This window comes from Arachis hypogaea, chromosome 15, assembly GCF_003086295.3.
Source record: "Arachis hypogaea cultivar Tifrunner chromosome 15, arahy.Tifrunner.gnm2.J5K5, whole genome shotgun sequence".
Taxonomy (NCBI): Eukaryota; Viridiplantae; Streptophyta; class Magnoliopsida; order Fabales; family Fabaceae; genus Arachis; species Arachis hypogaea.
In genome coordinates, this window is record NC_092050.1 from 30,126,074 (window position 1) to 30,137,590 (window position 11,517).

The window sequence follows — 11,517 nt, forward strand, 5'->3', positions numbered from 1 at the left end:
CGGTATAGTCGACACACATTCTCCATTTACCATTTTGTTTTTTGACTAGCACTACATTGGCTAGCCATGTTGGGTACTTGACTTCCCTGATGAAGCCGGCTTCTAGGAGCGCTTGTACTTGCTCTTCTACTATTAGGGCTCGTTCTGGGCCGAGCTTGCGTCTTCTTTGTTGTACAGGTCGGGACCCCGGGTAAACCGAGAGCTTATGAGACATGAGCTCGGGGTCTATCCCAGGCATGTCGGAGGCTTTCCAGGCGAAGAGATCGGAGTTATCTTTTAGGAGCTTAGTCAACCCTTGTTTTAGGGTTTCCCCTAGGTTGGCCCCTATGTGAGTATTTTTTCCCTCCTCTTCGCCGACCTGTATCTCCTCTGTTCTTCCTCCCGGTTGTGGACGCAGCTCCTCTTTAGCCCTTGCGCCTCCGAGCTCTATTGTGTGAACTTCTCTGCCTTTTCCTCTCAGGTTTAGACTTTCATTGTAGCATTTCCTTGCCAATTTCTGATCTCCCCTTACCGTTGCTATCCCTGCTGAGGTCGGGAATTTCATACAAAGGTGAGGAGTGGATACTACCGCTCCGAGTCGATTAATGGTAGCTCTGCCGATTAAAGCATTATATGTTGACCCTACATCGATGACTATGAAGTCTATACTTAGAGTTTTTGATTTTTCCCCTTTTCCAAAAGTGGTGTGGAGGGGCAAAAATCCCAGTGGCTTTATTGGCGTGTCACCTAATCCGTACAAGGTGTCGGGGTAGGCTCTTAACTCTTTTTCATCCAGCCCTAGTTTGTCGAAAGTGGGCTTGAAAAGAATGTCCGCTGAGCTTCCTTGGTCTACTAGGGTTCTGTGGAGATGAGCATTTGCTAGGATCATAGTTATTACCACTGGATCATCGTGTCCATGGATTATTCCTTGCCCGTCTTCTTTTGTGAATGAAATGGTGGGGAGGTCGGATGACTCTCCTCCGACCTGGTAGATTCTCTTGAGATGCCTTTTGCGAGAGGATTTGGTGAGTCCCCCTCCCGCGAACCCTCCTGAGATCATATGGATATGTCTCTCCGGGGTTTGTGGTGGTGGGTCTCTTCTATCCACATCATCTCGCTTTCTCTTCCCATGGCCGTCCGACCTTTCTATGAGATATCTGTCAAGCCGACCTTCTCTAGCCAGCTTTTCTATCACATTTTTGAGGTCGTAACAGTCATTTGTGGAGTGACCGTATATTTTATGGTACTCACAGTAGTCGTTGCGGCTCCCCCCTTTTTTATTTTTAATGGGTCTGGGGGTGGCAGCCTTTCGGTGTTACAAATCTCTCTGTATACATCCACTATAGAAACTTTCAGAGGAGTATAAGAGTGATATTTTCTTGGTCTATCGAGACCGAGTTCTCCCTTCTTCTTGGTTTCCCTCTCCCTCTCTTTTGTTGAGGGAGGGTGCCCAGGTCGCCAGCTCAGGTCTCTCAACTTAGCATTTTCCTCCATGTTGATGTACTTTTCAGCTCTTTCCTGTACATCACTTAGAGAGATGTGGTGTCTTTTGGATATGGACTGTGAGAAGGGACCTTCTCTGAGCCCATTGACTAACCCCATTATGACTGCCTCGGTAGGCAGGTCTTGAATCTCTAAACATGCTTTGTTGAACCTTTCCATATAGGCTCGTAAGGATTCTCCGACCTCCTGTTTTATTCCCAAGAGGCTTGGTGCATGTTTTACTTTGTCTTTCTGAATAGAGAAACTCATCAAGAATTTCCTTGAGAGGTCTTCAAAACTGGTAACCGACATCGGGGGGAGGCTGTCGAACCACTTTATCGCCGCTTTTGACAAGGTTGTCGGAAAAGCTTTGCATTGCGTAGCATCAGAAGCGTCAGCCAGATACATCCGACTTTTAAAATTGCTCAAATGATGCTTTGGATCAGTGGTTCCGTCATAGAGGTCCATATCGGGGCTTCTAAAGTTTCTCGGAACTTTTGCCCTCATTATGTCCTCACTAAAAGGATCTTCCCCTCCTAGGGGCGACTCTTCTCTACTGTCACGGGAGTTCCGACCTTTGAGGGAGGATTCTAACTTTAAGAGTTTTTCCTCTAATTCTTTTCGTCGATCCATCTCCTCTTTTAGGTGCTTTTCTATCTCCCTTTGTCGCTCCCGTTCCTGTTCTAGTTGTTCCAAACGACTTTGGTGGACATGGACTAATCCCATAAGCTCAGTTGGGTGGGACTGTCCGTCCTTCTCTGACTCACGGCCTTCTGAGGAATTCACCTTCGGGGTTTTGACTTCGGAGGTTCCCTTTTTGTGTTGATCGTTGGTTTCCTAATGGAGGGTTAGGTCCGCGTCATTATTTCCGGTATCCAGATTCTCTTGTTCAGAATCTGTTTCCACATGACCCTCCTCAGGGGATTTGTCCGCCATCACTGGTTGATCTCTCGGGTCCCCGGCAACAGCGCCAATGTTACGGTAGGTAACCAGAGATTGATGGGCTGGATGGCGTTGGTTGGCCCAATCGTCTGAGGGAGGAAGCCTTTGAGAGGGTCTGCGCCTTGGGGGCCTCCGTCCGACTTGTGAGTATGAATGAATGGGGGGTGGTACCTGCAAGGATACTCCGATGCCTAAGTCAGCAAGAGTGTTAGCAGGTCTAGAGAGTATTGGGACTTAGAGATACCTGAGGGGTGTCAGTGTATTTATAGTGGTGAACCAATAACCACCGTTGGAATAGTGCCACCTTTCTAGGGTGTTAACCGTCCCTTTATCTTAGGGAAGTTAAGATATGGCTCGTGAAGTGGTTAGAGAGATTCTAGGGGCAGTTACTCATTCAAATGAGTGCTTATCTGCCAGCTAGCCCTCGTTCCCGACTTCTTTGGAGCAAGTCGTGACGAGTTCCGACTTCGTAGTGGCTAATCTGGTGAAAGGTGAGGCCAACCCTTTGGGTTGGGCCTTTTTATTTGGATCCTGGGCCTTATTCGTTGGGCCAGGGTATGAACACCAACTTTGTTTTTATGTATTGTCGTTTGCAAAATATATACAATATACATAATTACATATAAAAGCGGGTAAAAAATAATGTTAGGCTCTTTAGTTTTGCTTGTATTTCTTTTTTAAAAGGTTAAATCAAAATTACGTATGGTATGTTTTATAAAAACTAAAGTTAATTATTTGGGTAGGAATTTTGAATATTAGTAAAAGGCAAGGCTGTGACAACCGGACCAATTAATGAACTGGTGGAGCAATTGGTTCAATGGTTTAGAGATTCAATCGAGGTTCAATCGGTTTAACTAAACATAAAATAAAATTATTAAAAATTTAATATATACTTTTAAATATTTAAATTTAATACTTTTTAAATTAATAAAATTCAAAATTTTATAATTTTATATAATAAATTATCCATTAAAAATAAAAAAAAAATTAAAATTAACATTTATAACTAACAAAAATCAAAATGCATATAATACCACACTAGTTATTCCAATTTCATAATAATAATAATAAAACTATAACAACAGCATAAACCATTATTGAAACATTGCACCATAACCCAGAATCAACAACTCAGAAAAAAAATCAATCTTACAATTTTAAGAAATCACTGAAAAAGATTAAATAAACAAAGACCAAATTGTTAAGTAGTCAAAAGATTCAAAACTCAAAAGGGGCTAAGAAATTCAATTAACCAACTTGAAACAATAAATATCTGAGAAGAGAATCTGAAATTCTAATATTCATAAAACTGATTCAGAATCCAACGTCCATACAATTAACTCAATCCATGTAACTAACTCAGAAATCAGAATATATACAACAACAATCTAAAAAATTAACAAGAAAAAAAAAGCGCAAACTCAAGGAGGAGTATATGAGTGCTTATCGGAGATGATGACCAAGTAGTGAAACGGAGGTGACTTGCGAAGAGATGACAGCCAAGTAGACACGCTCACGACGGCGAGGAGAACAGGGCTGCCAGCAGAGACAGGGCGAGGAGAATAGGGCAACGCAAGGAGAACAAGGCGACGCGAGGAGAAGAATAGACCTTTGAAAGGAGAAGACAAGGATGGCAACAACCGCACTGACGCGGGGGGCTGATGGTGGGGGTGTGGCTGGGTGCTCCTCTGAATCTCTAATAGGGTTAGGTTACTCAAATGAGGGATTAGGAATTTTGCGTGAAGAGGGAAGGGGAGCTCTGTCTCTCCCGTTTTCCTTTCTTATATATAGAAGGGACCAAAACGACACTGCATTTTGGGCTTAAGGAGAGAACAGGCTCTTTAAAAAATCGGTCCAGTTTATCCGGTTCACCAGTTAACCATCAATTTGGCCAGTTTTTTAATAGGTTTTTTGCAGAGTGATTTTGTAGCTCAACTGGATCGGCTAGATGATTGATTTCTGGTTAACCTGGTCGAACCGGTCAATCCGGTCTGGTTTTTAAAACATTGGTAAATGGTAATGTTAATAGATCTTATAAGAAATAAAATATTCGAAATTAAGTGTTATCAAGGGTCTTTTTTTTTTCCTGATTAATGATGATCTAAATATTTAATTTGATATCAATGATTGCATGATCAATCTTGTTTTTAATTTTTATGTTTTTGAATTATATTTTACTAATTGATTTATGATAAAATTAGTAGCAAATTGATATTTGGTTGCAAAATCAATAGAAAGAGAAGGAGGAAAAAAAAGCAACAAGAATAATAATAAAAAAATGACGATGAAGATAAAACATGTAAAGAAAAAGGAGGAGAAACGCAAAGAAAAAAGAGGAGGAGGAGGAGGAGGAGGAGGAGGGGGAGGAGGAGGAACGCAAAGCGTGCTATGGAAACCGTTGAGTAGCGCATGTGTTGACACGCTCATATGGATGAGCGTCCTTTTTGTTGGGTTTGGCCAACTTGTATGACTTGTAAACCAAAATAACTTGTATATGTAACACTTCTGTTAAATATTATATTATCAACACGTTTATATATATATATATATATATATATATATATATATATATATATATATATATATATATATATATGAGTAAAATGTTGGAATTTTCTCAAAATTCCTTAACCCAAGAATTATCTATGTTAAATTATTAAGAAATAAGGTACTTGAATGCGAAAGCATACCTGAACTTATAAACATGAATCATGATTAAAAGAGTTTGGATCTTGTGGTTTTTTTCGATTTTTCCCAACCAAAGTTTTCTATATTTCTAATATGGATGAATTGTGACTCTTTTGATGAAAAAATGGCAACAAAGACGGCTTTGATGTATTAGGGATCGAAACCCTGTTTTCAATCTTTGGATATGAAAATTAACTGTAAGTGATACTCTCATTACAGTGATCAAATATTGTCAAAAATTCTTGTCATATATTAAGCCTTTCTTTGGATCGACTAAATGTGCACATAAAAACTTAAACTTTGCAACCTATTTATTACCTCACATATATTTTTCATTAATTGCCAAAACAATAACCTTCCTTTGGGCCGATTATTGATTGCATAATCAATAGAAAATAAACGAAAAAGTGCAATACTTATTGTTTGGCCAAACAATAAACTTTCTTTGGGCCGATTATTGTTCTCATAAATAATGAACATCAATTTATTCTTAATTTTCTATTATTGAAATATTATTAATGTGTACATATAACTTAGCCAAATATAAATCTCTCTTTGGATAGATTAATATTCGCATAAGTGCATACACAATAATCCTTATATCCTAAAAATAGGATAATTTTACACCAAATTAATGGCACACATAATTGAATCAGAGACAATCATGGTTCAATAATACTCCATTTATTTGACAAAAGGTGGAGATTGTATATAACACTATATTGACACTACAAGAAAAATACCAATTAAAAAAAATTATGTGTTTGGCTGAGGTTACATTTTTTTTTTGCTTTGGAGACGCTTTAGTGGGGGATGCCTATTCGACCGTTGCCTATTCTCAAAGGTTACGCTTTTCTGTATCAAAAGCTAGCTTTTGCCGTTCAAGAATAAGATGTGCTTTTCAAGTGATGTTGTTTAGGACCAAAGGCTACGCTTTTCAGCTTCCATGCTTACCAAAATAGGCTACACTTATTTTTGCTACTGCATCACCTTTAAAGCATAGCCACATTATATATCATAGCTACTCTATATAATTGTAGCCTTATGTCCCTCAATTAGTTTTTATTTTCTATATATATTTAATTAAATTAGTTAAATATTATAAAATAAAAATAAATACATAATAATACTAAATAATTTTTTTAAATAATAAATATTATCCTTACACAATTCAAGGACATAATCTTAAGAAGCAATTAACAATTCAACATATAACTTAAGATAATTTAATCACATAAAACTTGTATTCGAAAAGAGCTTAACAAGTAGAAAATTGTTAATCTTCCAATCTTGGCATAATGACTAAAAAATATTCCCAAGCGCCTTTCAGATTCTTCTTGAACACATCTTTTTCATGCTGATCTTCATCACCATCAAGCAAACTCTTGACCTTAACAATTGCATCAGTGATCATTCTGTTGTTCTTTTCCACAGCTTTTAAAGCTTTTTCCATTTTGTAAAAATAATCATCCAAATCATTTCTTGCTCTAGCCTTCTCTAGAAACTTTTTGTCTTTAGCCTTATAATCTCTAGTTTCTTGAATCAATCTCACAATTTTCTTCTGCAACAATTGTCCTGTATCATTGCTTATTGTAATCTCATTGTTGTTGCCAGTTGTTTCATATTCGGCAGTTACGTTTAAGATACCATCTACATCAATATCAAAGGTTAACATAATAGGATGACCTTTAGGACCTTCAGATATGTCTGAAAAATTAAACCAACCCAATAGTGACACGAACATCAAGCAGCACTGTTAGAGTAAACAAAAGACACCCCGATCCCCAAATAACAACAACAACTAACAAAATAAACAACAAGAACAAGAAGAACAAAGATCTCACTGTATTGGCATCTTAAAAAGTTGACTTAACCTAGCAAAGGCTTAATAAACATAAGAAAACAAAAAGTAACAGAAACATATGCTATACAAGAAGGAAGAACTGCCACCAACAACGAAGAGGAGGTCAGCAGGGCTGTTGTAAAAATACTTGTACTTCTAACAAGTTTAAACAAAAAAAGTCTTCTAAAGGTACAACTAGCTTTTGATTTCTTAGCCCCTTTCCTAGCTAGTTTTATTTTTTAACTTTCATCATTCTCAAAGGTCATCAAGCAGTAGTATTTATTTGCACAAAAGAAAGTGTAAATAGAAATTAACCAAACCAAAATAGTAAGATCACAAACTGAGTTGAAATACTAAACTATATATGATCATCATACTATTCCAAAACAATAAAATAGATTTGAAACTCGTATTAGAATTTACATTTGAAACAACAAAAGTAGCATGGATAGCAATCTCCAATTTGAGAGGCAAAACCTTTCTCTGATTTGATGGCAAAAGTGATGGTGCGAAGGTGAGTGCGATTTGGTGATAAGGAGAAAACATTTACTAAGTATTGGTGCATTTGGCCTAGACACATTAGGCAACACTTTTAAAGTGCATCCAAAATATAGCAAATAGGTTACTCTTTGAAAATGCTCTCTTTAGTGTAAAAAGTGTATCTATAGATATTAAGATAAGGCTACGTGTAAACCCCGCTAAAATTAGTAAATAATTAGTCAATAAATCAAATTTTAATTAGGAAAATTTTAAATGTAAATATAATATTAAAATAGGATAGAGTTCTTCAAAACGAGAATTTTGACACTAATTTTGACGAATTTGGCCCAAGATTGAGCCGAACCTGTTGAACCGGGCCCGTGGGTCCAACCGAACCCAACACTTAAATGAGTTTCAGCTCATCACTTCCCTTCCATTCCTCATTTTGCTCCAGCAGCCATGGGAGGAGGAAGGTGAAGACCAAAAACCTAACTTCCACTTTCATACATCATAACTTCTTCATCCGAGCTCTAATCGCTGCACTGTTTGCGGCTATGCGTCTAGCGCGTCGAGCTCTACAATTCTATCAGAACAATTTCTTTGGTAAGTTACTCTAACACTCCAGCCTCTCCTTTCCCCAAATTTTTGAAAAATTATATAGTTGTGTTGAATTTCTTTACTTTTTGATGTATTAGGATCCAATTAACTTGAGGAAAACGTTCCCTCTTGCTTATACAAAGCTTGGGTAAGGTGAGGAAACCATAACTCTATTTAATTTCTGAATTTGTGCAATAGATATTGAGTTTGGGTATATATGTGTTGCATATTTGTATTAGGTGGTGTGTATGTAATTGGAACTTGAAATTGTGGACATTGGAGGCCTTGGATTGGTGTCAATTCTTGGTGATTTCGTGAATTGTGGAGCTGTGTGGGTGTGTGGCTTAAGTGTTGCTGATAAACCTCTATTTCATGGTTTATCTTGTGCTCAATTGAGTGGTTTTTATCAACTCTTTACCCACTTATTCATACTAATTGCATGAGTTTACATTCTCCTTCCTGATTTTGTGCTATGATTGAAAACATGCTTCTTTGGTCTTAATTTTGATATATTTAATCCTCTCTTATTACCATTAGATGCCTTGATATGTGTGTTAAGTGATTTCAGAGATTACAGGGCAGGAATGGCTCAGAGGATGGAAAGGAAGCATGTAAAAGTGGAAGGAATACAAGAAGCTGGAGAAATTGCTAAGCTGTCCAGCCTGACCTCTTCGCACTCAAACGGCTATAACTTTAGCTACAAAGGTCCAAACGACGCGGTTCCAGTTGCGTTGGAAAGCTAACATCCGAAGTTTCGATTTGATATATAATATGACATAGTTGCTCTGATGCTAGGCGACGCGACCGCGTGCTCCATGCGGACGCGTCGCAGTGACGAAAATTCAGCTTGTTTGAATTCGCAACCAGCGAATTCTGGGCTGTCTCTGAGCCAGTTTGCGGCCCAGAAAACACAGATTAGAGGCTATAAAGTGGAGGAATGCATCCATTCATAAAAAAGCTTTCACAATTTACAATTTTAAGATTTAGATGTAGTTTTTAGAGAGAGAGGTTTTCTCCTCTCTCTTAGGATTAGGATTTAGGATTTCTCTTAGTTTTAGGAGTGGCTCTCATCCCAGGTTCTTTATTTTTATTTATTTTTCCAATTTAATTTATGAACTCTTCCATGTTACATATAATTTTCTTAATTAATGTTATTTGAGGTATTTCAGATTTAAGATTACTTTGCTTTGTTTAAGATTGCTTTCAATTTAATTTATATTTTTTTCTCCCTTTTGGCTTTGGTCAAGTGATTGGTAGTACTTGAGTTATCAAACTCAGCAAGTGATTGAAATTGGCAGATTCTGCTTTAGCTAGGATTGCTCTAACACTAGTCTCTCCACAGGAGTTGACTAGGACTTGAGAATCAAGCTAATCAGTCCACTTAACCTTCCTTTGTTTAATAAAGGCTGACCAAGTGGGATTAAAACCCAATTCTCTTCACACTTGATAAGGATAACTAGGATAGAAATTCCAATTCTTATACCTTGCCAAGAGATTTTATTATTATTATTATTTTATTTTACTTGTCATATAACATATTCCCTCCTTACTTCCAAAACCCCAATTTACAAACTCATAACCAATAATAAGAACATACCTCCCTGTAATTCCTTGAGAAGACGACCCGAGGTTTGAATACTCGGTTATCAATTTCAAAGGGGTTTGTTACTTGTGACAACCAAAACGTTTGTAAGAAAGTTTAATTGCTTGGTTTAGTAACTATACTTGCAACGAGAGTTTACTATAACCTCTAAACCATCAATCTTCAGTTCTTTCAGTTGCCTTGGTCCAAATGTGGAAATCGGCCAAGGTATGGTTTAGGTTTCGCGTATTTAATATATAATGCTCTGTGAAGACTTAGGCTAGACGACCTTAAGATAAGTTGGAATGTAAAGGAGCATTTAATATTTAGTATCCTTGTTGTTGAATTGTACTATGAGTTGTGTATTGGGTTATTGTTGTGGATGATGATAATAGGATGTGAATTGATGAATTTATGATTATGAACTTGTTGAAAGAATATATGAATGTCTTGGATAGGTGGATGACAAATTTGTTGATGTATTGCAAGGTTGATATATGATATTGTGTAATTGGGATTATGGTAGTTATGGAAGGATTATTGTGGTAATGGTAAAGTGATGTTGTGTTGATTTTGGTGCATGAAACATGAGGTTTGGATTGAATTTTTAAGGAAAATGAAGTTTTGAAACTTTTTGTGAAATTTGGTTTTTGGTTGAACTTCGGCGACCCATAACTTGCCTTCCGAACTACCAAACGATTTCAAACTTATTTTGTATGAAAATTGGGTTCGTGAAGTTTATGTCGTTCGAAGAACGGAGAAAAAATGTTTTAAGACAAAAAAGTTATGCGCGTTGGAAGTTAGGGGTTTCAAATGTAAAATTCTGCAGCTTTTGACTTAACCAGAATTTTTAGCCAAAAACCTATGCGTGCGTACACACACCTGCGTGTGGGTACGCACATCACCAAAAAGTGGGGGTTACGCGGGCAGATACACGCGTTTGCGTCTAGGGCTAAAAAGAGGCCTGTGCGTGCGCACACATTTGTATGCGTACGCACACCTCAGTTTTCAAGAGATTTGTGCGTGCGCACACATGTGTATGCGTACACACACCCATGTTTTCAGTAAATCAGTATTTTACATTTTCAAAGCCAATCTAACCTTCTAAACCTCTATTTTCATATTGTTAGTTCTAAACGTGATTAGAGAGTTTAGTAATGAGATGAAGCTAGGAAATTGAGGTAACTTGGGGATGAAGAAAAGGGGGTAAACATGATGAATTATAAAAGAATGATGTGAAAGTTAAATGAATATATATTTCTATGGCTAAATGAATGATTATATGATGAATATGAATGGTTATGAATATTATGCGGCTTATGAATTTAATGATATATGAGATACGAGTTTCCTTGGATAACAGAACCGTGGCTTGCCACCACGTGTTCCAGGTTAAAAATTGATACTCTGTTGACCCTACGTCGTAAGGGTGACTGGGCACGTATAAATTCTCGGGAATGGATATCCCCCATTGAGTGAGATATAAATGAATGAATGAATGAAAGTATGAATTATGAATGAATGAGAAAATCTATGCATAGACACATAGGGATGCGCGACGAGGGACAATCGAAGGGTTTCGGACTTGTCAGGTTGGCTGGATAACTGACAGATGAGCCTCATCAGCCATAGGACAGGCATACATCATGTGTATTCTGTATGTTTTGTCTGCTATGCATTACCTAGGATTGCCTAACTGAATGTATATTATGCTAATTGTTATATTTGCTACCTGCACTACATGTTTCCTACTTGTATGTGAAATTGTTTGGCTGTCTGTCTTTGCTAAATTATTGGTGATGGAGGAGCGGAGGAAACATGGGTCAGTTTGGTGATAACGTTAGGTTTAAAGTAATTAAGTTTAGAATTCTTTCGGTCACCTACCCTTTTTATGGCTTCTGTTTAGAGTTTAAGTTTTATAACT

The 11,517-nt window shown here is 37.4% G+C and overlaps 1 protein-coding gene across 1 annotated transcript; it reads right to left on the reverse strand.

Moving 5' to 3' along the window:
- Nucleotides 1–6,367: 6,367 nt before the first annotated feature.
- On the reverse strand, nucleotides 6,368–7,480 carry LOC112748217 (luminal-binding protein 3-like). The gene is made up of 2 exons (XM_025796432.1): nucleotides 7,342–7,480; nucleotides 6,368–6,798 (listed from the first exon to the last, which is right to left on the reverse strand). Exons 1-2 carry the CDS (start codon nucleotides 7,478–7,480, stop codon nucleotides 6,368–6,370), a joined length of 570 nt encoding a protein of 189 aa, XP_025652217.1.
- Nucleotides 7,481–11,517: the final 4,037 nt, after the last annotated feature.

Coding starts and splice junctions, on each gene's coding strand:
- LOC112748217 (XM_025796432.1), bottom strand. CDS start 7,480: ATGTTTTCTCCTTATCACCAAATCGCACTCACCTTCGCACCATCACTT. Junction 6,799..7,341: donor AAATGTAAATTCTAATACGA/GTTTCAAATCTA, acceptor TTAATTTTTCAG/ACATATCTGAAGGTCCTAAA.